The sequence below is a fragment of the Oncorhynchus tshawytscha genome, linkage group LG08, assembly GCF_018296145.1.
Source record: "Oncorhynchus tshawytscha isolate Ot180627B linkage group LG08, Otsh_v2.0, whole genome shotgun sequence".
Taxonomy (NCBI): domain Eukaryota; kingdom Metazoa; phylum Chordata; class Actinopteri; order Salmoniformes; family Salmonidae; genus Oncorhynchus; species Oncorhynchus tshawytscha.
In genome coordinates, this window is record NC_056436.1 from 64,250,647 (window position 1) to 64,278,389 (window position 27,743).

General features: G+C 47.0%; 1 protein-coding gene across 1 annotated transcript in view; it reads right to left on the reverse strand.

Annotated features, from left to right (window-relative positions):
* Window positions 1-24,401, reverse strand: part of LOC112238187 (dedicator of cytokinesis protein 2) — a 167,746-nt gene extending 143,345 nt beyond the window's left edge. The window contains exons 1-17 of the mRNA XM_042325806.1: window positions 24,250-24,401; window positions 22,953-23,036; window positions 14,741-14,781; window positions 13,982-14,037; window positions 13,763-13,859; window positions 13,527-13,675; window positions 13,247-13,382; window positions 12,849-13,006; window positions 10,156-10,237; window positions 9,763-9,898; window positions 8,569-8,644; window positions 8,381-8,457; window positions 7,893-8,143; window positions 7,074-7,172; window positions 4,320-4,392; window positions 4,035-4,138; window positions 3,329-3,512 (exon numbers count right to left, since the gene is read on the reverse strand). Coding sequence (XP_042181740.1) covers window positions 3,329-3,512; window positions 4,035-4,138; window positions 4,320-4,392; window positions 7,074-7,172; window positions 7,893-8,143; window positions 8,381-8,457; window positions 8,569-8,644; window positions 9,763-9,898; window positions 10,156-10,237; window positions 12,849-13,006; window positions 13,247-13,382; window positions 13,527-13,675; window positions 13,763-13,859; window positions 13,982-14,037; window positions 14,741-14,781; window positions 22,953-23,036; window positions 24,250-24,292 — 1,846 coding nt within the window. The 5' untranslated portion in view covers window positions 24,293-24,401. The remainder of the gene's footprint in view (window positions 1-3,328; window positions 3,513-4,034; window positions 4,139-4,319; window positions 4,393-7,073; window positions 7,173-7,892; window positions 8,144-8,380; window positions 8,458-8,568; window positions 8,645-9,762; window positions 9,899-10,155; window positions 10,238-12,848; window positions 13,007-13,246; window positions 13,383-13,526; window positions 13,676-13,762; window positions 13,860-13,981; window positions 14,038-14,740; window positions 14,782-22,952; window positions 23,037-24,249) is intronic.
* Window positions 24,402-27,743: the final 3,342 nt, after the last annotated feature.

Genomic DNA, 27,743 nt, shown 5'->3' on the forward strand with positions numbered 1-27,743 from the left:
CACATATCCATCCATCCACATATCCATCCACATATCCATCCATCCACAAATCCATCCATCCCATCCATCCATCAATCCATCAAGCCACTTATCCATCCATCAAACCATCAATCAATTCATCAATCCACACATCCATCCATCCATCAATCCACATATCCATCCTTCCAACTATCAATCCATCCACCAAACCACATATCCATCCATCCATCAAACCACAAAAAATCCATCCATTCATCCATCCAATAAACGACATATCCAACCATCCATCCACCAATCTATCAATCCATCCATTAATCCACATGTCTATCAATCCATCAAACCACATGTCCATCCATCCACCAATCTATCAATCCACATATCCATCCATTAATCAATTAATCCACATATCCATCCATCAAACCACATATCAATCCATCCATTCATTCATCCATCCAACCATCCATCCACCAAACCATGTATCAATCCATCCATCCACCCACTTATCCATCCATCAATCCACATATCCTTCCATTAATCCATCCATCTATCCATCAATCCATCCATCATACCACATACCTATCCATCAATCTATATGTCCATCCATCCATCAATCCATAAATCTACATATCCATCCATCCATCAATCAAGCAAATTGAATCAAAGTGCAGTACAGAAACTCAGCCTAAAACCACAAACAGCAAGCAATGCAGATGGAGAAACACGGTGGCTAGGAAAAACTCCCAAAAAAGGCAGGAACCTAGGAAGAAACCTAGAGAGGAACCAGGTTATGAGGGGTGGTCTGCCCTCCTCTGGATGTGCCAGGTGGATATTATAAGAGAACAAAGCCATCCATCAATCCACATATCCATCCACCAATCTATCAATCCACATGTCCATCCACCAATCTATCAATCCACATGTCCATCAATCCACATATCCATCCATCCACCAATCTATCAATCCATCCATCAAACCACATGTCCATCCATCCATCCATCAAACCACATATCAATCAATCCATCCATCCATCCATCAATCCAATTATCCATCCATCCATCAAACCACATATCATCCATTAATCAATTAATCCACATATCCATCCATCCATCCATCCATCCATCCATCCATCCATCCATCCATCCATCCATCCATCCATCCATCTATCTATCTATCCATCCACCAAACCACATATCCATCCATCCATCCATCAATCCATCAATCTACATATCCATCCATCCATCCATCCATCAATCCATCAATCTACATATCCATCCATCCATCTATCCATCCATCCATCCATCCATCAATCAATCAAATTGAATCAATCTAAGTGCAGTACAGAAACCCAGCCTAAAACCACAAACAGCAAGCAATGCAGATGGAGAAACACGGTGACTAGGAAAAACTCCCAAGAAAGGCAGGAACCTAGGAAGAAACCTAGAGAGGTACCAGGTTATGAGGGGTGGTCTGCCGTCCTCTGGATGTGTCAGGTGGATATTATAAGAGAACAAAGCCATCCATCAATCTATCCATCCATCAATAAATCAAAGCACATATCCATCCATCCACAAATCCATCAATCCACATATCCATCCACCAATCTATCAATCCATCCATCAATCCACATGTCCATCAATCCACATATCCATCCATCAAACCACATATCAATCAATCAATCCATCCATCAATCCAATTATCCATCCATCCATCAATTCACATATCCATCCATTAATCAATTAATCCACATATCCATCCATCCATCCTCCACCAATCTATCAATCCATCCATCAAACCACATGTCCATCCATCCATCTGTCCATCCATCCATCCATCCATCCATCCATCCATCCATCCATCAAACCACATATCAATCAATCCATCCATCCATCCATCAATCTAATTATCATCCATCCATCAATCCACATATCCATCCATTAATCTATTAATCCACATATCCATCCATCCACCAAACCACATATCAATCCATCCATCCTTCCATCAAACCACATATCAATCCATCCATCCATCCATCAAACCACATATCCATCCACCAATCTATCAATCCATCAATCCACATGTCCATCCATCCTTCAATCCACATATCCATCCATTAATCAATAAATCTACATATCCATCCATCCACAAATCAATCCATCCATCCATCCACCAAACCACATATCAATCCATCCATCCATCCACCAAACCACATATCCATCCATCCATTCATCCATCCATCCATCCACCAAACCACATATCAATCCATCCATCCATCCACCAAACCACATATCAATCCATCCATCCATCCATCCATCCATCAATCCACATATCCATCCATTAATCAATGAATCCACATATCCATCCATCCACAAATCCATCCACAAATCCATCCATCCATCCATCCACCAAATCACATATCAATCTATCCATCCATCCATCCATCCATCCATCCATCCATCCATCCATCCATCCATCCATCCAATCCATCCATCCATCCAATCTATCCATCCATCCACCAAACCACATATCAATCCATCCATCCATCCACCAAACCATATATCAATCCATTCATCCATCCATCCATCCATCCATACTTCCTTTGAAAGCCCACATGACTTGGGCCCGCCCTGGGGGTTTGAGGGGGCTTGTTGAGGGGCCAGAGTTTTTGGAGAACCCCTTTTTAAGCCTTGGCCAATACAATGGAAATGAACTAGGAAATCAATTCAAGCACCAGATTTAGTCCACGTGGAAATGGGTCTTTGGCAGTGAGAGGGAATGTACACATCGCCCCATTCACGGTCACTTTCCCCTGCCCAAGTAGAAACACACAAAAAACAACATACGCTCCCTTCTGTATGACATAGACCATGGTAAGCTCCCTACGTAGTGTAGACCACTGAAGCCCCTGTACAGGTGTTAGTGTTCAGTAATGTCTTCCTCAGTAGTGAACCTGCCTGCCTGCTGTCCATCTGTTGACTGGGAGTACAGGTCCAGGTAGAGATGGATCATATCCCTCATCCGGACAGCTGCTCTTTGTGTGTGTGTGTGTGTGTGTGTGTGTGTGTGTGTGTGTGTGTGTGTGTGTGTGTGTGTGTGTGTGTGTGTGTGTGTGTGTGTGCATGTGTGCTTCTGTGCGTGTGCGTGTGCGTGTGTGTGTTATATCTGGACTGGTGATTAACACTGCAGCACAGTTATCATTACAATGATGAACTGGCTTCTTCAGCAACAGCTGTTACACAGCACCTGTATGCCATGCCAGGGCCCTGGCTGTGTGTGGGGGAAGTGCATGTGTGTGTTTGTGTGTATGACAAAACTACGACATACTCTGTCTGTTCTGAGACCACACACACACCGTTTTGAGTGAGCTTGGTGGAGCAGACGAGGGTTGAGATGGTGAAGCTGTCTCTGGAGCTGACAGACAGGCCTCCTACACTGCTGGTGCTGCGGCTCAGTGTCCCCGTCTTGTGAACGTCCACATAACGCGTAGAGGGTAGGGACAGGTACGAGTTCACATCCTCCATACGCTTACTGTCCCCCTGTAGAGAGAAGGAGAGAGACAGAGAGGGTGGGAAGAGAGAGAGGGTGTGAGGAGAGAGAAAGAGGAGCGAGAGGGTGGGGTTATAGAGAGAGAGAGAACGTAAGAGAGAAAGATGGGAGAGAGAGAGTGCGGTAAGAGAGAGGGGGGGAGAAAGAGGAGAGAGAGAGAGAGTGAGAGGGTGAGGTGATAGAGAGAGAGGGGGGAGAAAGAGGAGAGAGAGGGGGGAGAGAGAGAGTTTAGAGAGGGTTTAGTTTGGGAGTGAATCAACAGTAATTCATCTTCATTCCTTTTAGCACTTAATCAATAATTCCAGTTCATTTGGCAGTGAATCTATAATTATTCAGTTAGCCTGTTCAGTCGGTTGTGAAACTTTAATAATTCAGTGTCCTTGGCGATTTGGCTGTGACTCTGACGTAATTCAATTATTCAGTTCATTTAACTGTGAATCTGTACTGGTTCATTTATAACGTTATTTCATTCGTTTTGTAGCTGTGTGAATCGGAGTTGATTCAGTTCTGACCTTGAAGACCACCAGGTCATGAAGCCCGTCCTTCAGCACGGTTCCATCTTCCTTCATCAGGCGAACAAACGCCATGGCAAAGTTCTTCTCACTCTTATCCTTAGCTACACAGAGAGAGAGAGAGAGAGAGAGAGAGAGAGAGAGAGAGAGAGAGAGAGAGAGAAGATAATTCATTTAGTAGATGAAAGCAATGGCTTCCTCCCTGTCACATTGCTTTCAAACTTCCAACCCTTTCAGCTCAGTGATAAAGAAGGTAAGGATGAGGGCAGAGTTGGGTGTACTCACACTCCTGAGAGGAGCGGTGTCTGAACATGAAGCGCAGGTGGATCCTGTGCATCTCCTCCAGAGGGATGGCCACCTATAGGATGGAGGACAACATTACATCTCCTGTTAGGGCCCTGTCTATAGGACGGAGGACAGCATTACATCTCCTGTCTAGGCCCTGTGCTATAGGACGGAGGACAACATTACATCTCCTGTCTGGGCCCTGTGCTATAGGACGGAGGACAACATTACATCTCCTGTTAGGGCCCTGTGCTATAGGACGAAGGACAACATTACATCTCGTGTTAGGGCCCTGTGCTATAGGACAGAGGACAACATTACATCGCCTGTTAGGGCCCTGTGCTATAGGACGGAGGACAACATTACATCTACTGTTAGGGCCCTATCCTATAGGACGGAGGACAACATTACATCTACTGTTAGGGCCCTATCCTATAGGACGGAGGACAACATTACATCTACTGTTCGGGCCCTGTGCTATAGGACGGAGGACAACATTACATCTCCTGTCAGGGCCCTGTGCTATAGGACGGAGGACAACATTACATCTCCTGTTAGGGCCCTGTGCTATAGGACGGAGGACCACATTACATCTCCTGTCAGGGCCCTGTGCTATAGGACGGAGGACCACATTACATCTCCTGTCAGGGCCCTGTGCTATAAGACGGAGGACCACATTACATCTCCTGTCAGGGCCCTGTGCTATAGGACGGAGGACCACATTACATCTCCTGTCAGGGCCCTGTGCTATAAGACGGAGGACCACATTACATCTCCTGTCAGGGCCCTGTGCTATAGGACGGAGGACCACATTACATCTCCTGTCAGGGCCCTGTGCTATAGGACAGAGGACCACATTACATCTCCTGTTAGGGCCCTGTGCTATAGGACAGAGGACCACATTACATCTCCTGTTAGGGCCCTGTGCTATAGGACAGAGGAACACATTACATCTCCTGTTAGGGCCCTGTGCTATAGGACGGAGGACAACATTACATCTCCTGTCAGGGCCCTGTGCTATAGGACGGAGGACAACAATTACATCTCCTGTCAGGGCCCTGTGCTATAGGACGGAGGACAACATTACATCTCCTGTTAGGGCCCTGTGCTATAGGACGGAGGACCACATTACATCTCCTGTCAGGGCCCTGTGCTATAGGACGGAGGACAACATTACATCTCCTGTCAGGGCCCTGTGCTATAGGACGGAGGACAACATTACATCTCCTGTCAGGGCCCTGTGCTATAGGACGGAGGACAACATTACATCTCCTGTTAGGGCCCTGTGCTATAGGACAGAGGACCACATTACATCTCCTGTTAGGGCCCTGTGCTATAGGACGGAGGACAACATTACATCTCCTGTCAGGGCCCTGTGCTATAGGACGGAGGACAACATTACATCTCCTGTCAGGGCCCTGTGCTATAGGACGGAGGACAACATTACATCTCCTGTCAGGGCCCTGTGCTATAGGACGGAGGACAACATTACATCTCCTGTTAGGGCCCTGTGCTATAGGACAAAGGACCACAATTCATCTCCTGTTAGGGCCCTGTGCTATAGGACAGAGGACCACATTACATCTCCTGTTAGGGCCCTGTGCTATAGGACGGAGGACAACATTACATCTCCTGTTAGGGCCCTGTGCTATAGGACAGAGGACCACATTACATCTCCTGTTAGGGCCCTGTGCTATAGGACAGAGGACCACATTACATCTCCTGTTAGGGCCCTGTGCTATAGGACGGAGAACAACATTACATCTCCTGTCAGGGCCCTGTGCTATAGGACGGAGGACAACATTACATCTCCTGTCAGGGCCCTGTGCTATAGAACAGAGGACAACATTACATCTACTGTTAGGGCCCTGTGCTATAGGATGGAGGACCACATTACATCTCCTGTCAGGGCCCTGTGCTATAGGACGGAGGACAACATTACATCTCCTGTCAGGGCCCTGTGCTATAGGACGGAGGACAACATTACATCTCTTGTCAGGGCCCTGTGCTATAGGACGGAGGACAACATTACATCTCCTGTCAGGGCCCTGTGCTATAGGACGGAGGACAACATTACATCTCCTGTTAGGGCCCTGTGCTATAGGACGGAGGACCACATTACATCTCCTGTCAGGGCCCTGTGCTATAGGATGGAGGACAACATTACATCTCCTGTCAGGGCCCTGTGCTATAGGACGGAGGACCACATTACATCTACTGTTAGGGCCCTGTGCTATAGGACGGAGGACAACATTACATCTACTGTTAGGGCCCTGTGCTATAGGACGGAGGACAACATTACATCTACTGTTAGGGCCCTGTGCTATAGAACAGAGGACAACATTACATCTACTGTTAGGGCCCTGTGCTATAGGACGGAGGACAACATTACATCTACTGTTAGGGCCCTGTGCTATAGGACGGAGGACCACATTACATCTCCTGTCAGGGCCCTGTGCAAACATGTGACATGCCTGGATTTTAACCTTTTTTTAAAGCTTTTTCATCAAACTGTCCCTTTTTGTTTTTATCCTGCACCATCCTGCTTTCATTTTTGGTGTAATTTCTGGATAAGGTTTAAAACACAGGATCAAATGTTTCTGTCACATGACCAAGTTGTATTACACACTAACAGAGTGTGTTAAGTGTTACGTGTTGAATACAGAGGGAAACAGCTGATCAACGTGCACAAGAATACACACCATAAGACACAACTTATCATTCAAACACACACACACACACACACTCGCTGACCTTGAACGTCTCCATCCAGCGTGGTTGTTTGACCTGGTAGTAGATGACAGATCTGTAGTCGTTGAGCGGTCGATCCCCCGCTCCCAGACAAATAGAGTTCTACAGGACAAAACAGAAAGAGAGAGAGATGACAGAAAGAGAGAGAGAGATTAGAGAAAGAGAGAAGAGGACAATCAATTCAACTAACCCACATACTGTACATCCAACCTAATCTTGGTTAACCCAGAACTAAAGTCTTGCGTAATTGGTCAGATGCTATTATTTATTTTTTATTTTACCTTTATTTAACCAGGCAAGTCAGTTAAGAACAAATTCTTATGTTCAATGACGGCCTAAGAACAGTGGGTTAACTGCCTGTTCAGGGGCAGAACGACAGATTTGTACCTTGTCAGCTCGGGGGTTTGAACTTGCAACCTTCCGGTTACTAGTCCAACGCTCTAACCACTAGGCTACCCTGCCGCCCCGATGAAGTTCTGGGTCCATACGTTTTAAGAACTGTGAGGAGCTCCACCCTCTCTCTCTCTGCATGTTACGGGCCGAATGTCCCCTCCCCTTCAGATGTTCCGAAGATGCTAAAAAAATGTGATTTGTACAAATAACCAGGAACAAAAAACCCAAGTAATGGAACTGCTGCTACTGATCTCATGCATCGTGTTGTATCAAGACAGATCCACGGCACCATGTATCTTAGCGTGGTCTGTCCACAACAGATTACATCTAACCCAACAACTCAGATCCATATGACATCCAATACAAAGGAGAATACAGCGCTGAAACAGTATCCCTGTTCGCCCACCTCCAGATGACCCCCCAACTCACCGACACAATCTTGCCCTCCTCGTCACACACCATCATGATAACCTCCATGTTCTTCTGGCTGGTCTTGTTGTACTTGTCAAAGTCCCCGGCCCACAGCGTCAGGTAGATGTCGTTGCGGATGTCCCCCGGCATGATGATCTCTGGGAAGCCCAGTTTACGGGCCACCACCGTGCTGCGGTCCACCAGGTGGGGGTACTCCTTACGGATCTGGACGATGTCACCCACCAGGGCCTTCATCGTCACCCATAGACCTGGAGGGAGGACGGAGTAGGGTAAAGATGCCTCTGGACGCTGATCTTGGGTCAGTTTTGCATTACCTACACCAATGGTTAGGATTGGGGGAGGGGAAGGTGCTGCTAGATCTGTACCTAGGGGATAAGGGGAAACTTCGCCCCGTAGTGGGGAGGATAGAGGACCAAGCATTGATAATGCAGTGGTTGTTGGCACAATAGCAAGTGTTTCCATGAGTGTGAGGTGAGATGTTCTACCTTGTCCTCCACTGTCTCCTCGTGACGCTGTCACCTTGTTCAGCAGGGGGTGAAGGAAGTCATTCTCTGCCACAACCCTGCACCCCCCCCCCCACATACACACACATTTAAACTACATGACAACAACTAAAATAGGTAGGGATGGAGGGAGAGAGGAGGGAGGAGAGGGTGAAGCAGGGAGGACTTACGGAAAGAAAGGGATGAAATGCTGCTTCTCCTCATCACACTCTATCTTTCCTTTGATGATGTCACTGATGTCCATCACTGCAGACAGGAAGAAATGTAATGTAGTGTTTTATTAAGAATGACCTCTCAGGTTATTTGACATTTTCTTTGATCCACTTAGTAAACAATATTCAATATTCAAACTGTGACCAGCATCAGTGGATCCCAATTCAAAATGTTGTTAACACTGCCCCCTGCCCCATGCCCACTGCCCCATGCCCCCTGCCCCCTGCCCCATGCCCCCTGCCCCATGCCCCCTGCCCCCTGCCCCATGCCCACTGCCCCATGCCCCATGCCCACTGCCCCATGCCCACTGCCCCATGCCCACTGCCCACTGTGCCATGCCCCCTGCCCCATGCCCACTGCCCACTGCCCCATGCCCCCTGCCCCATGCCCACTGCCCCCTGCCCCATGCCCACTGCCCCATGCCCACTGTGCCATGCCCCTGCCCCATGCCCACTGCCCCCTGCCCACTGCCCACTGTGCCATGCCCACTGCCCCATGCCCACTGCCCCCACTGCCCCCTGCCCACTGCCCACTGCCCCCACTGTGCCATGCTCACTGCCCCATGCCCACTGCCCACTGCCCCATGCCCACTGCCCCATGACCACTGCCCACTGTGCCATGCCCACTGCCCCATGCCCACTGCCCACTGCCCCATGCCCACTGCCCCTGCCCACTGTGTCCCCACTGCCCCATGCCCACTGCCCCATGCCCACTGCCCACTGCCACATGCCCACTGCCCACTGCCCCATGCCCACTGCCCCATGCCCACTGCCACATGCCCACTGCCCCATGCCCACTGCCCACTGCCCCATGCCCACTGCCCCATGCCCACTGCCACATGCCCACTGCCCACTGCCCCATGCCCACTGCCACCCCACTGCCCCATGCCCACTGCGCCATGCCCACTGCGCCATGCCCACTGCCCCATGCCCACTGCCCACTGCCACATGCCCACTGCCACATGCCCACTACCCCATGCCCACTGCCCACTGCCCCATGCCCACTGCCCCATGCCCACTACCCCATGCCCACATGCCCACTACCCCATGCCCACTGCCCCATGCCCACTACCCCATGCCCACTTACCCATGCTCACTGCCCCATGCCCACTACCCCATGCCCACTACCCCATGCCATACACTAGTACCTACCTGCCACTCCAAAGGGCCTGCGGAGGCCCTGGGTACACTTCTTGGTGTTGGTCTCCTTCAGTTCCATACGACCCACTCTCACTATCTGACAGATCAGGTAGATCTTCTCTCTGTTCAAGTCCTTATTACCCAAGTCCTGGAGGAAGGGAGGGAGGTTTTCAAAATCAAAAACATGATTTATATGCACAGAGCATACATTTACTGAATTAGCATTTCTCAACTGGTGGGTTGTGATTTCCCCTCCTGCAATTGGAATATTGATGCAACCTGGTTAAATTTGGGTCATGAGGCAAACCCAAGTTGAGAGCCACTGACCTAAATTATTTGATGGCACCTCCATAACTGTATACGGACAAGAAATGCATCAAACAGTGCTCTCTAGTGGTAACTTACTGTAAAGACCACCTTCAAGTTGTTCAGCATTTCAACCTCCCTAGGAAAGCCTTTACTGCCCCAGCGAACCAGGTAGTTCTCACTGCAGAGGGAGGCCATGGAATGGATTAACAAGAAGCAGAAACAATTAATACTCACTCAAAAGGAATCTTAAAAGGATACTTCGGGAATTTGCCAATGAGGCCAGTTAGAGAAACTCACGGATACCATTTTTATGTCTCTGCATCCCGTATGAATGAAGTTGCTAACTAGCATTAGCTCAATGACTGGAAGTCTATGGTATATACTATGGTATCTACTGTACTAGCATGGTAGCAGTCACCATAGACATCCAGTCATTGCGCTAACACCAGTTACCAATTGCGCTAACGCTAGCTGGCAACTTCCCTCAAGCTGCAAGCAAATGGCTTCCATGAGTTCACCTGACTCTGGGGGAGTAAATAAAGGGCTTCATTGCCAAAATCCTGAAGTATCTCTTCAACGCATCATCCACTGATAGAAATGCTCATACGGGATGAATTCACAGAAACATAAATGTACATAGGGCCTACATAGCGACTGGGATGCTTTATAATACATTGCTTTCTCCTAAATATAAGTCTTCTTGGCCAGCAGAGACTGACTGACTATCAATCTGCTTAAAGTGTACAGTGGGGATATGTTGCTAAGCTTTCCAAAGCTGACACCTTCCCAAAATATCCCTGTCACAGTTTGACAGAAGGAGGCCTTCAGGCACTGTGGCCACGATGGAGAATGTCACATACCAGCCGTAATACTCTGGCATGGATGAGAGAGGAAGGAGAGCCTAGATCTGTCGCTCTGACAGTAATAGACAGATATCACCATTAGCTGTCAGTCAAGCATTGCCTCTCTATTTTCTGAATTTCTACCATGATATTTAAATAGTATGTACATTAGGTTAGACAGCAACCATTTTGAGAACAGGGGAAACTGTGGCTAAGGGGAAGAGAGGAAGAGAAAAGGACTGAGAGAGAAAGACAGCTATCAACATTCCTGGTGTCAGAGCTCTGACAGCTGCCAGTCAAGCTCTGCCTTTCCATGTGCAGCCTTCTGTGTTGATCATTAACTGTGACTATAGTACAGGAATAAAAACATATATGGAAAATGGGGGGTGGGGGTAAGAAAAGAGGAGAAAGAGAGCTGGGAGAGAGCTGAGGAGAGAGAGAGAAACAGAGAGATGTGGAGAAGAGGAGAAAGAGAAGTCGGAGAGAGCTGAGGAGAGAGAGAGAAACAGAGAGATGTGGAGAAGAGGAGAAAGAGAAGTCGGAGAGAGCTGAGGAGAGAGAGAGAAACAGAGAGATGTGGAGAAGAGGAGAAAGAGAAGTCAGAGAGAGCTGAGGAGAGAGAGAGAAACAGAGAGATGTGGAGAAGAGGAGAAAGAGAAGTGGGAGAGGGCTGAGAGAGAGCAGAGATGTGGAGAAGAGGAGAAAGAGAAGTCGGAAGAGCTGAGAGAGAGAGAGAAACGGAGAGATGTGGAGAAGAGGAGAAAGAGAAGTCGGAGAGAGCTGAGGAGAGAGAGAGAAACAGGGAAATGTGGAGAAGAGGAGAAAGAGAAGTGTGGGAGAGAGAGAGAGAGATGTGGAGAAGAGGAGAAAGAGAAGTGGGAGAGAGCTGAGGAGAGAGAGAGAAACAGAGATGTGGAGAAGAGGAGAAAGAGAAGTCGGAGAGAGCTGAGGAGAGAGAGAGAAACAGAGATGTGGAGAAGAGGAGAAAGAGAAGTCGGAGAGAGCTGAGGAGAGAGAGAGAAACAGAGATGTGGAGAAGAGGAGAAAGAGAAGTGGGAGAGAGCTGAGGAGAGAGAGAGAAACAGAGAGATGTGGAGAAGAGGAGAAAGAGAAGTCGGAGAGAGCTGAGGAGAGAGAGAGAAACAGGGAAATGTGGAGAAGAGGAGAAAGAGAAGTGGGAGAGGGCTGAGGAGAGAGAGAGAAACAGAGAGATGTGGAGAAGAGGAGAAAGAGAAGTCGGATAGAGGAGCTGTGGAGGAGGAGAAAGAGAAGAAAGCTGAGGAGAGATGTGGAGAAGAGGAGAAAGAGAAGTCGGAGAGAGCTGAGGAGAGAGAGAGAAACAGGGAGATGTGGAGAAGAGGAGAAAGAGAAGTCGGAGAGGGCTGAGGAGAGAGAGAGAAACGGAGATGTGGAGAAGAGGAGAAAGAGAAGTGGGAGAGGGCTGAGGAGAGAGAGAGAAACAGGGAGATGTGGAGAAGAGGAGAAAGAGAAGTCGGAGAGGGCTGAGGAGAGAGAGAGAAACAGAGAGATGTGGAGAAGAGGAGAAAGAGAAGTCGGAGAGAGCTGAGGAGAGAGAGAGAAACAGAGAGATGTGGAGAAGAGGAGAAAGAGAAGTGGGAGAGGGCTGAGGAGAGAGAGAGAAACAGGGAAATGTGGAGAAGAGGAGAAAGAGAAGTCGGAGAGGGCTGAGGAGAGAGAGAGAAACAGGGAGATGTGGAGAAGAGGAGAAAGAGAAGTCGGAGAGGGCTGAGGAGAGAGAGAGAAACGGAGATGTGGAGAAGAGGAGAAAGAGAAGTGGGAGAGGGCTGAGGAGAGAGAGAGAAACAGGGAGATGTGGAGAAGAGGAGAAAGAGAAGTCGGAGAGGGCTGAGGAGAGAGAGAAAGGCAGGATGAACGAAGCAGAGATGTAAAAAAGAGAGCAGCATAGAGGGATGTTTAAAAAGAGACCTGATGATGGTCTGCTTGTTGGGGTCGTAGAGGGACATGAAGAGTTCAGAATCCTCTCCGATCCGACAGACAAAGTTCCGGACAAAGACATAGAGGCTGTGAGTGGGAGAGGACTGGATCCGGGCCGAGATTACTGAGTGGTCCGTCTGAATGTTGGACTACAGAAGAGAGAGAGAGAGAGCGAGAGAGAGAGAGAGAGAGAGTGTGTGTGAGAGAGAGAGAGAGAGGGAGAGAAGGCTACACTCCTAAAATACAGTGCATGACCATTGTCTTCTTTCCATTACTCTGTCAACTCTCTCAATCTTACTCCAGTCACTATTCTCCCAATTTCAACCCTGTTAGCCCTGTCAACCACGTTCTGTTAGCTGTCTTTGTTCCTCTCTTACTCTCTGTCTGACCTGTTCCTCTTTAATGCGTTCGTTGATCTTGGTGGTAGCGTCTTGGTGGGCTCGGAACAGGCTAATCACGCTGGCGTTTTCCGGGTCCAGCATGTTCCCGTTCACATCCCGCACCACCAGGTCCAACTCCAAGATCCTGGAGGAGAGGAAGGGGGAGGAGGAGGAGGAGGAGATTATGGAAGAGAGAGAAAGATTTCTCCCTCGGCCAGATACAGAGATGGAGTTCCTCAAATGAGAATGATCTATTTCAGTGATTCAGTAGGGGTTTTATGGGCCATACTTGTTGCCATAGTCGATCTTGGAGGTGACTTTCTGCTTGAGCTCCTTGAACTCGTCGCTAGGCAACGTGCCAGACAAGAGCTGGGAACGCCATTCCATCAAATCCCACATCAGCCCTTGGACCTGCACCACACGGTTCTTCTTATTGGCCTAGGGAGAGAGAGACCTTGTTACACACACACGTGCACTTACACATATACCAAACACACACACACACACAAAGTGTGGAGTGTTTACCACGTAGAGCTGTTTCCAGATGCTTCCCCACTCCCTCAGAGTGGTGGTCACCTCCTTCACTAGGGGCATCTCTGCTGACAACACCACCTCCTGATCCCTGTGGAAGAAATACCACATATTACTGACACGCACGCGCACACGCACGCACGCACACACACACACACACACACACACACACACACACACACACACACACACACACACACACACATCACTCACCCTCGCTTTTCAATGATGACCTTCCTCAGCTGCACAATGCTGGATGGGAACGCGCCCTGAATATATGGAGGGAGAGAGGAGATAGAGGAGGGAGGCAGGTAGAGAGGGAGAGAGGTAGATAGAGAGAGGTAGATGGAGAGAGGTAGATAGAGAGAGGGGAGAGAGGAGAGAGAGGTAGATGGAGAGAGGTAGAGAGGAGAGAGAGGTAGATGGAGAGAGGTAGATAGAGAGAGGTAGATGGAGAGAGGTAGATAGAGAGAGGGGAGAGGGAGAGAGAGGTAGATGGAGAGAGGTAGAGAGAGGAGAGAGAGGTAGATGGAGAGTGGTAGATAGAAAAAGGGGAGAGAGGTAGATAGAGAGAGGGGAGAGAGGAGAGAGGGTAGATAGAGAGAGGGGAGAGAGGAGAGAGAGGGAGATAGAGAGAGGTAGATAGAGAGAGGGAGAGAGGAGAGAGAGGTAGATAAAGAGAGGGAGAGAGGAGAGAGAGGTAGATGGAGAGAGGTAGATAGAAAAAGGAGAGAGGGGGAGAGAGGAGAGAGGGGTAGATAGAGAGAGGGGAGAGAGGAGAGAGAGGTAGATAGAGAGAGGAGAGAGAGGAGGGAGGCAGGTAGAGAAGGAGGGAGAGCAGAGGTAGGGAGGTAGAGAGTGAAGGAGAGAAGAGTGGGGGAGGTAGAGGGGATGGAGAGAGAGTATGTAGAGAGATACTTTGTTCAAATCCAAACAAACTATCCTGTCATCAATTGACCAGCTGTGTCTTACCTGTCGATCATTGTTCCTGACCAGGTAGCCTTTATACCAGCCTGCAACCAGAGAAAACAGGGTACAGTCACAACACAGGGTACAGTCAAACACAGGATACAGACACATCACAGGGTACAGTCACAACACAGGATACAGTCACAAGACAGAATACAGTCACAACACAGAATAAAGTCACAACACAGGGTACAGTCACAACAAAGGATACAGTCACAACACAGGATATAGTCACAACACAGGATATAGTCACAAGACAGCATACAGTCAAAACACATGATACAGTCACAACACAGGGTACAGTCACAACACAGGGTACAGTCACAACAAAGGATACAGTCACAACACAGGATATAGTCACACCACAGGGTACAGTCAAAACACATGATACAGTCACAACACAGGGTACAGTCACAACACAGGGTAAAGTCACAACACAGGATACAGTCACAACGCAGGTTACAGTCACAACACAGGGTACAGTCAAAACACAATATACAGTCACAACACAGGGTACAGTCACAGCATAGGATACAGTCACAAAGCAGCATCAAGTCACAACACAGGATGAAGTCACAACACAGGATAAAGTCACACCAAAGGGTACAGTCACAACACAGGGTACAGTCACAACACAGGGTACAGTCACAACATAGGGTACAGTCAAAACACAGGGTACAGTCACAACACAGGATACAGTCACAACACAGGGTACAGTCACAACACAGGATACAGTCACAACACAGGGTACAGTCACAAAACAGGATACAGTCACGAAACAGGATACAGTCATAACACAGGATAAAGTCACAACACAGGATAAAGTCACACCACAGGGTACAGTCACACCACAGGGTACAGTCACAACACAGGGTACAGTCACAACACAGGGTACAGTCACAACACAGGATATAGTCACAAGACAGGATACAGTCACAACACAGGGTACAGTCACAACATAGGACAATGTCACAAAACAGGATAAAGTCACAATACAGGTAACAGGCAAAACACAGGGTACAGTCACAATATAGGATACAGTCACAAAACAGGATACAGTCACAACACAGGATAAAGTCACAACACAGGATAAAGTCACAACACAGGATAAAGTCACACCACAGGGTACAGTCACAACACAGGGTACAGTCACAACACAGGGTACAGTCACAACACAGGGTACAGTCACAACAAAGGATACAGTCACAACACAGGATATAGTCACAAGACAGGATACAGTCACAACACAGGGTACAGTCACAACATAGGACAATGTCACAAAACAGGATAAAGTCACAATACAGGTAACAGGCAAAACACAGGGTACAGTCACAATATAGGATACAGTCACAAAACAGGATACAGTCACAACACAGGATAAAGTCACAACACAGGATAAAGTCACACCACCGGGTACAGTCACAACACAGGGTACAGTCACAACACAGGATACAGTCACAACATAGAGTACAGTCACAACACAGGGTACAGTCACAAAACAGGATACAGTCACAAAACAGGAAACAGTCACAACACAGGATACAGTCACAACACAGGGTACAGTCAAAACACAGGGTACAGTCACAACACAGGATACAGTCACAACACAGTTTACAGTCACAACACAGGGTACAGTCACAACACAGGGTACAGTTACAAAACAGGAAACAGTCACAACACAGGATACAGTCACAACACAGGGTACAGTCAAAACACAGGGTACAGTCACAACACAGGATACAGTCACAACACAGGGTACAGTCACAAAACAGGATACAGTCACAACATAGGACAATGTCACAAAACAGGATAAAGTCACAACACAGGGAACAGGCACAACACAGGGTACAGACACAATATAGGATACAGTCACAAAACAGGATACAGTCACGAAACAGGATACAGTCACAACATAGGACAATGTCACAAAACAGGATAAAGTCACAACACAGGGAACAGGCACAACACAGGGTACAGACACAATATAGGATACAGTCACAAAACAGGATACAGTCACGAAACAGGATACAGTCATAACACAGGATAAAGTCACAACACAGGATAAAGTCACACCACAGGGTACAGTCACAACACAGGGTACAGTCACAACACAGGGTACAGTCACAACAAAGGATACAGTCACAACACAGGGTACAGTCAAAACACAGGGTACAGTCACAACACAGGATACAGTCACAACACAGTTTACAGTCACAACCCAGGGAACAGGCACAACAAAGGGCACAGACACAATATAGGATACAGTCACAAAACAGGATACAGTCACATCACAGGGTACAGTCACAACACAGGATACAGTCACAACACAGGGTACAGTCACAAAACAGGACACAGTCACAACGCGGGATAAAGTCACAACACAGGATAAAGTCACACCACAGGGTACAGTCACAACACAGGGTACAGTCACAACAAAGGATACAGTCACATCACAGGGTACAGTCACAACACAGGATACAGTCACAACACAGGGTACAGTCACAAAACAGGATACAGTCACAACATAGGACAATGTCACAAAACAGGATAAAGTCACAACAGAGGGCACAGGCAAAACACAGGGTACAGTCACAATATAGGATACAGTCACAAAACAGGATACAGTCACAACACAGGATAAAGTCACAACACAGGATAAAGTTACAGCACCGGGTACAGTCACAACACAGGGTACAGTCACAACACAGGATACAGTCACAACATAGAGTACAGTCACAACACAGGGTACAGTCACAAAACAGGATACAGTCACAACACAGGGTACAGTTACAAAACAGGAAACAGTCACAACACATGATACAGTCACAACGCAGGGTACAGTCACAACACAGTATACAGTCACAACACAGTATACAGTTACAACACAGGGTAAAGTCACAACACAGTATACAGTCAAAACACAGGGTACAGTCACAACACAGGGTAGAGTCACAAGACAGAATACAGTCACAACACAGGATACAGTCACGACATAGGGTACAGTCACAACACAGTATACAGTCACAACACAGGGTACAGTCACAACACAGTATACAGTCACAACGCAGGGTAAAGTCACAACACAGTATACAGTCACAACACAGGGTACAGACACAACCCAGGGTACAGTGACAACACAGGGTACAGTCACAACACAGGATACAGTCACAACAAAGGATACAGTCGCAGCACAGGATACAGTCACAACACAGGATACAGTCACAACACAGGGTAAAGTCAAAACACAGGATACAGTCACAACACAGGGTACAGTGACAACACAGGGTAAAGTCACAACACAGGGTACAGTCACAACACAGGGTACAGTGACAACACAGGGTACAGTCACAACATAGGATACAGTCACAACACAGGATATAGTCGCAACACAGGATACAGTGACAACACAGGGTACAGTCACAACACAGGGTACAGTGACAACACAGGGTACAGTGACAACACAGGATACAGTCACAACAAAAGGTAAGGTCACAACACAGGATACAGTCACAACACAGGGTACAGTGACAACACAGGGTACAGTCACGACACAGGGTACAGTGACAACACAGGGTACAGTGACAACACAGGGTACAGTCACAACACAGGGTACAGTGACAACACAGGATACAGTCACAACACAGGGTACAGTGAAAACACAGGGTAAAGTCACAACACAGGGTACAGTCACAACACAGGATACAGTCACAACACAGGGTAAAGTGACAACACAGGGTACAGTCACAACACAGGGTACAGTCACAACCCAGGGTACAGTGACAACACAGGGTACAGTCACAACACAGGATACAGTCACAACACAGGATACAGTCGCAGCACAGGATACAGTCACAACACAGGATACAGTCACAACACAGGGTAAAGTCACAACACAGGATACAGTCACAACACAGGGTACAGTGACAACACAGGGTAAAGTCACAACACAGGGTACAGTCACAACACAGGGTACAGTGACAACACAGGGTACAGTCACAACACAGGATACAGTCACAACACAGGATATAGTCGCAACACAGGATACAGTCACAACACAGGGTAAAGTCACAACACAGGATACAGTCACAACACAGGGTACAGTGACAACACAGGGAAACAGTCAAAGTCACAACACAGGGTACAGTCACAACACAGGGTACAGTGACAACACAGGGTACAGTCATAACACAGGGTACAGTCACAACACAGGGTAGAGTCACAACACAGGGTACAGTCACAACACAGGGTACAGTCACAACACAGGGTACAGTGGCAACACAGGGTACAGTCACAACACAGGGTACAGTCACAACACAGTATACAGTTACAACACAGGGTAAAGTCACAACACAGTATACAGTCACAACACAGGGTACAGTCACAACACAGGGTAGAGTCACAAGACAGAATACAGTCACAACACAGGATACAGTCACAACACAGTATACAGTCACAACACAGGGTAAAGTCACAACACAGGATAAAGTCACAACACAGGGTACAGTCACAACACAGGGTACAGTCACAACACATGGTACAGTCACAACAAAGGATACAGTCACAACACAGGATATAGTCACAAGACAGGATACAGTCACAACACAGGGTACAGTCACAACACAGGGTACAGTCAAAACACATGATACAGTCACAACAAAGGGTACAGTGACAACACAGGGTACAGTCACAACACAGGATACAGTCACAACATAGAGTACAGTCACAACACAGGGTACAGTCACAAAACAGGATACAGTCACAACACAGGGTACAGTTACAAAACAGGAAACAGTCACAACACATGATACAGTCACAACGCAGGGTACAGTCACAACACAGTATACAGTCACAACACAGTATACAGTTACAACACAGGGTAAAGTCACAACACAGTATACAGTCACAACACAGGGTACAGTCACAACACAGGGTAGAGTCACAAGACAGAATACAGTCACAACACAGGATACAGTCACAACACAGGATACAGTCACAACACAGGGTACAGTTACAAAACAGGAAACAGTCACAACACATGATACAGTCACAACGCAGGGTACAGTCACAACACAGTATACAGTCACAACACAGGGTACAGTCACAGCATAGGATACAGTCACAAAGCAGCATCAAGTCACAACACAGGATGAAGTCACAACACATGATACAGTCACAACGCAGGGTACAGTCACAACACAGTATACAGTCACAACACAGTATACAGTTACAACACAGGGTAAAGTCACAACACAGTATACATTCACAACACAGGATACAGTCACAACACAGGGTACAGTCACAAGACAGAATACAGTCACAACACAGGATACAGTCACAACACAGGATACAGTCACAACATAGGGTACAGTCACAACACAGTATACAGTTACAACACAGGGAAAGTCACAACACAGTATACAGTCAAAACACAGGGTACAGTCACAACACAGGGTACAGTCACAACACAGTATACAGTTACAACACAGGGTAAAGTGACAACACAGTATACAGTCACAACACAGGGTACAGTCACAACACAGGGTAGAGTCACAAGACAGAATACAGTCACAACACAGGATACAGTCACAACACAGTATACAGTCACAACACAGGGTAAAGTCACAACACAGGATAAAGTCACAACACAGGGTACAGTCACAACACAGGGTACAGTCACAACAAAGGATACAGTCACAACACAGGATATAGTCACAAGACAGGATACAGTCACAACACAGGGTACAGTCACAACACAGGGTACAGTCAAAACACATGATACAGTCACAACATAGAGTACAGTCACAACACAGGGTACAGTCACAACACAGGGTAGAGTCACAAGACAGAATACAGTCACAACACAGGATACAGTCACAACACAGTATACAGTCACAACACAGGGTAAAGTCACAACACAGGATAAAGTCACAACACAGGGTACAGTCACAACACAGGGTACAGTCACAACAAAGGATACAGTCACAACACAGGATATAGTCACAAGACAGGATACAGTCACAACACAGGGTACAGTGACAACACAGGGTACAGTCACAACACAGGATACAGTCACAACATAGAGTACAGTCACAACACAGGGTACAGTCACAAAACAGGATACAGTCACAACACAGGGTACAGTTACAAAACAGGAAACAGTCACAACACATGATACAGTCACAACGCAGGGTACAGTCACAACACAGTATACAGTCACAACACAGTATACAGTTACAACACAGGGTAAAGTCACAACACAGTATACAGTCACAACACAGGGTACAGTCACAACACAGGGTAGAGTCACAAGACAGAATACAGTCACAACACAGGATACAGTCACAACACAGTATACAGTCACAACACAGGGTACAGTCACAACACAGGGTACAGTCACAAAACAGGGTAGAGTCACAAGACAGAATACAGTCACAACACAGGGTACAGTCACAACACAGTATACAGTCACAACGCAGGGTAAAGTCACAACACAGTATACAGTCACAACACAGGGTACAGTCACAACCCAGGGTACAGTCACAACACAGGATACAGTCACAACACAGGGTAAAGTCACAACACAGGGTACAGTCACAACACAGGGTACAGTCACAACACAGTATACAGTCACAACGCAGGGTAAAGTCACAACACAGTATACAGTCACAACACAGGGTACAGTCACAACCCAGGGTAAAGTCACAACACAAGATACAGTCACAACACAGGGTACAGTGACAACACAGGGTAAAGTCACAACACAGGGTACAGTCACAACACAGGGTACATTGACAACACAGGATACAGTCACAACACAGGATATAGTCGCAACACAGGATACAGTCACAACACAGGGTACAGTGAAAACACAGGGTACAGTGACAACACAGGGTACAGTCACAACACAGGATATAGTCGCAACACAGGGTACAGTCACAACACAGGGTACAGTGAAAACACAGGGTACAGTGACAACACAGGGTACAGTCACAACACAGGGTACAGTCACAACACAGGGTACAGTCACAACACAGGGTACAGTCACAACACAGGGTAAAGTCACAACACATGATTCAGTCACAACACAGGATACTGTCACAACACATTATACGGTCACAAAAATAGGGTACAGTCACAGTACAGGGTACAGTCACAACACATGATTCAGTCACAACACAGGATACTGTCACAACACATTATACGGTCACAACACAGGGTACAGTCACAGGACAGGTTACAGTCACAACATACCACATCAATCTCAGTTTCCATTCCACATTAATACCAGTTTCCAGTCCCAGTTTAAATCCCATTTTCCATTCCACATTATACTCAGTTGCCATCCCACATTATTCAGAGTTTACATCCAGATATTATTCCCAGTTTATATCCAGAAATTATTCGCAGTTTTACATCCCAGTTTATATTCCAGTTTACATTCCCAGTTTACATCCCGCAATAGACCTAGTTTCCATCCCATGTTATTCCCAGGTTCCATCACACAATATTCCACGTTTTCACCGCACATTGTTCTCAGGTTACATCCCACACTATTCCAGTTTACATCCCACATTATTCCCAGCATACATTCCACACTATTCCAGTTTACATTCAGACATTATTCCTAGTTAACATCCCACATCATTCCCAGTTTACATTTAGACATTATTCCCAGTTTAAATCCCACATTATTCTCAGGTTCCATACCACATTATTTTCAGTTTACATCCCACATTATTCCCAGTGTACATTCAGACATTATTCCTGGTTTACATCCCACAATTTTCCCAGTTTCCATCCTACATTATTCCCAGTTTAAATCCCACATTATTCTCAGTTTACATCCCACATTATTCTCAGTTTACATTCCATATTGTTCCTAGTTTACATCCCACATTATTCCCAGTTTACATCCCACATTATTCCCAGTTTACATCCCACATTATTCCCAGTTTACATCCCACATTATTCTCAGTTTACATCCCATATTATTCCCAGTTTACATCCCACATTATTCCCAGTTTACATCCCACATGATTCTCAGTTTACATCCCATATTATTCCCAGTTTACATCCCACATTATTCCCAGTTTACATCCCACATGATTCTCAGTTTACATCCCATATTATTCCCAGTTTACATCCCACATTATTCCCAGTTTACATCCCACATTATTCCCGGTAAAACCAGTACATTCCCAGTCAGCTCCCTTACCTTCGCAGGTCTCCTGGATGTGGACCGTGTCCCCAATCTCCAGAGACAGCTGCTTCTCTCCAAGGCCAATGAAATTCCACATTACTAGGGGAGACACAGAGAGACGAGAGGGTCATACAGTGTACCGCAGAGAGAGACCCTAAAACAGAGAGAACATAACAGAAACCTATTCCTTACCTTTTGTTTTCACCCTTAAGCCCAAGAAAACACTCAGACTTTATTGTTCAGGGGAGGGAGAGGATAGTATGTTTGTTTTTTTTGCTTGTTGGGGGGCGAGGTCTTTTCACTATTATTATGAGATTTATATATGCTTGTTCCTCATGTTTAGATTAGATAAAGAAAAAATGATATATGTTTGTACAACAGAGGAGGCTGGTGGGAGGAGCTATAGGAGGATGGGAATGGAATAAATGGAACTGAGTCAAACCTATGGTTTCATGTTTGATCCATTTACACCATTCCAGACATTACAATGAGCCCGTCCTCCTATAGCTCCTCCCACCAGCCTCCACTGTTGCACAACTATGTCAAGAATTGTGTGACCTCTTTCTATGTCCAATATCTATGTATATCTATATATATGTATATATACATATCTTGTTTATCAGTAATAATATGGTTGTACACTGTGTTATCTAGGTCTGTGTACACATGATGTTAGGAACACTACTGTGCTGTTGCTGTATTTATGAAACCTCATGCTACTTCCTCCCTCCTGCACTTCCTGTGTTTTCAATCTAACACGATCACAATGATACACGTTACTTTTCATATTCAATATTATTTCGCATATTGTGTCAGGTTTGAGCTATATCAAACACTCTGCTCTTTAAGGCCAAACAGGTCAATCAAGAGATTACCCATGATAAGGACAAAGCCGGAACATCTTCCCCCTTCTCACGTCATCAGTTTCTAATACATGTAGAACTACTGCAGCAACTAGAAACCCTGCTCTGAAGAGCAATATGTTTCTGAAAAGTGACAGTGATAGAATCAGTCTTTCTGATTAGGAAAGGTCCGCGAGGTGAACCACTGCCATCATGTGTGAAGGGATTCCTGACAGCCATGTCATGAAGTCTGAATCAGCCATTTTGTTTCTCTCGACACAGAGGTCTATCAGTGATCTCTACCTCATGACTGTGCAGACATAGTCACACTGTCAGAGTCATACTGCTAGAGTCTGTTAGCTGACACCCGCCCACATCCTGTCATGGAGAAAGGAAGGGCGAAGGGCCATCACCCTTCTGCAAACACACACACACATGGAGGCCTACACAGGTGAGCGTGGATTACTTACCTACGCCATACCGCTCCGTGGTGGTCCTCATCCAAGGAGCCATGACTGCTTCTCTTTCCCCTCTCTCTCTCTCTCTCTCTCTTTCTCTCTCTGGGTGTCTGAGATACGTTTTCCACTCTACCTCTCACTTCTGCATTTAGTTCTGTATATGAAAGCAGAGAGCTCCTCCCCCTCTCCTTCCTTCCTCTTCTCTTTCTCCTTTCTTCGTCTCTTCACAGCTCTCACAGGGGAACTGTCATTAGTTGTGTAGCTGTTCACTGACTGTAACTCTGCATCTGACCTCAGTCTGAACAATGCACCTGTTCTCAATGAGTAGCCAATGGGCAGCATGGCTGTTCAAATGTAAGTGAGGGAGTGGTTTAGTCTAAAGTCACAAATTATCTTATTCACTTCTTGGCCGCCTATCTGGAATAAAATGTTCAAATGCACTCTGAATGAATCTGAATAATAGACCTGTTATGTTTGATATAAGACAACACAACAGACTTGACAATCTGTTTCTGACCTTGGACTGCTCTCGTAAAAATCCCAGCTCCTCTTATTGCTCCCCTGATGGTCGGACCAGACAGATGTAACCAGCCCTGCATCTAAAGAAGCTTCTGCCATTCTACTCACTGTGGATGTAACCTACTACTAAATAATTCACTCAATATGAGTGATGGAGATGTAAAATTGATGTGTAGTTGCCTTACTTATCCAATAGAGGGTGGTAGACATCACATTTGACAAGAGGTCAAGTTATAGACTAGTTGCACAGCACAAGCAAACTTTTGCTTTTCAGAAAACACGTGAGAACTCGATACCTATAAATAAATGATGAACAAACTATGGTCAAATTGACTTCTGTATAAAGCACCCAATTTAATTGAAGTGACTACTCTCGTCCACAGCATGCATCCTTGGTCCATTACACCCCAGTTGCTGTGGAAACAGAATGGACAGAGGCTATAGCAGAAGACCTCATCGTTCTAACGGACAGACGGGAAACCACAATGGAACAAACCAAGAGACTGTGTGTGTGTGTGTGTGTGTGTGTGTGTGTGTGTGTGTGTGTGTGTGTGTGTGTGTGTGTGTGTGTGTGTGTGTGTGTGTGTGTGTGTGTGTGTGTGTGTGTGTGCGTGTGTGTGCGTGTGTGTGTGTGTGATACGTTATCACCTTGACCTAAAAACAGGAGTGAGGCAAAAACCTTGTGACTCAAGAAGAAAAGAGCATGGAGTTTACAGGTGTGTGGCGCCAGGTGGGTCTGGAGAGATGGAGGGAAACAGGTGGGCTGGAGAGAGGGAGGGAAACAGGTGGGTCTGGAGAGGGAGGGAAACAGGTGAGTCTAGAGAGATGGAGGGAAACAGGTGGGTCTGGAGAGAGGGAGGGTGTTACGTTCCCCAGATTATGTGTTGTAGATTGTGTATTTGCATGTGTTTATTTCAGGAAATGGCTTCCTGAAATCCCTCAAGCAGCTGATTGATTGACTCCAGGGCTAATTGGAGAGCTGACCCCGCCCCCTCGTCAAGACGCAGCTGTCTCCAATTACCCATTCCTTCTGACACTATATAAAAGCCAGTGTTCTGTTCAGGGGGGAGATCTCATCTTTTTGGAGGTAGAGATTTTGCTGGAGGTAGGGATTGCTGAGATTGATTGTGATAGAGGTTGATTTTGTTGGAAAATGGTATGTTCTGTGAGTTTGTTGCTCAGATAGAGCTTATTTGACATCCTTTTGTTTCTTAGTTTGTTTAAAATTGTTTAATATTCTGTTTCATTTGTTCCCAGGGGGGAAGGGGAAGGCACCTAGGGAGTGCTTAGGCAAGAGGCCCGCGGGCATACATATACCCGTAGCATATTCGCTGTCTAGACACACTAGGTAAGACCTGGGCGGACCACCCCTTGTATTTTGGTTAGGGCACCAGGTGGTGCTAAATTAGGTAAGTAGTGGGTAGGCAGGTAAAATAGGAGAGGGGGGGGCTTTGAGATTTACTTTCTTTGCTTTGGTTCCGTCCAGCCCCTTTTCCCCATATTACTGTGTAAAGGAATAAAGTCCTTGTAAACGGTACCACATTCTGCCTGTTGTCATTCTTACTTGCACCTACAGTCCATACCTTTTTCGCTTCACAGAGAGTTTAGTTGTAGCAGGGTGTTGCGTTCCCTCTTCATAGAGGCGTGCGTAACAGAGGGAAACAGGTGGGTGTGGATAGAGGCAGAGAGGCAGAGAGGGAGGGAGACAGGTGGGTGTGGATAGAGGCAGAGAGGGAGGGAGGGGGACAGGTGGGTGTGGATAGAGGAGAGGCTGAGAGGGAGGGAGACAGGTGGGTGTGGATAGAGGCAGGTGGGTGTGGATAGAGGCTGAGAGGGAGGGGGGAGGGGGACAGGTGGGTGTGGAGAGAGGCAGAGAGGGAGGGAGACAGGTGGAGAGAGGGAGAGGGAGAGAGACAGGTGGGTGTGGCGAGAGGCAGAGCGGCAGAGAGGGAGACAGGGAGAGAGGGAGGGAGACAGGTGGGTGTGGATAGAGGCTGAGAGGCAGAGGCAGAGAGGGAGAGAGGGAGGGAGACAAGTGGGTGTGGAGAGAGGCAGAGAGGGAGGGAGGGAGACATGTGGGTGTGGAGAGAGGCAGAGCGGCAGAGAGGGAGACAGGTGGGTGTGGAGAGAGGCAGAGGCAGAGAGAGGGAGGGAGACAGGTGGGTGTGGAAAGAGGGAGAGAGGGAGGGAGACAGGTGGGTGTGGAAAGAGGCAGAGAGGGAGAGAGAGGGAGGGAGACAGGTGGGTGTGGTGAGAGAGAGACAGAGAGGGGGAGAGAGACAGGTGGGTGTGGTGAGAGGGAGAGAGAGGCAGAGAGGGAGGGAGAGAGGGAGAGAGAGGCAGAGAGGCAGAGAGGGAAAGAGACATGTGTTTGTAGGAGAACCCATATGTAGGTAGCAGTTATGACGCATGGACACTTTGGATACAAAACATGCTGTGGTGGAGTGCCTCCGTCACTGATCGATAGAGATAAAGAGAGCTGGGATAAGATTGGATAAAAGACTGCTGGGGAAGACAGAGAGAAACAAATGAAAATATGTAACACAGAAACTGACACAGGGGGGTGTGATTCCAGAGAGAACAACTCTGACAACTCTGAAAGCTGTGTCTTCTCACCCAAATATGGAATGCCAGTAAAGATACACATCCACAATGTATCTGAGACTCCTTCATTAAAACCACCCAGTACAGAACCCTCCCAACCTTTAAGTTTTAATAATGACACTGTTTTCCTCCTATGCTTGGTGGACAGCAGTATGAACAAACCAACGTAGTACTACATCAGCAATAGGTGTCATCTGAGAGGCAGAATCTGTCTCAGAGACAGAAGGATAGTACAAGCGCTAGCATGGAACTGGTCTCAGAGACAGAGAAGGATAGTACAAGCGCTAGCATGGAACTGGTCTCAGAGACAGAGAAGGATAGTATAAGCGCCAGCATGGAACTTGTCTAAGAGACAGAGAAGGATAGTACAAGCGCTAGCATGG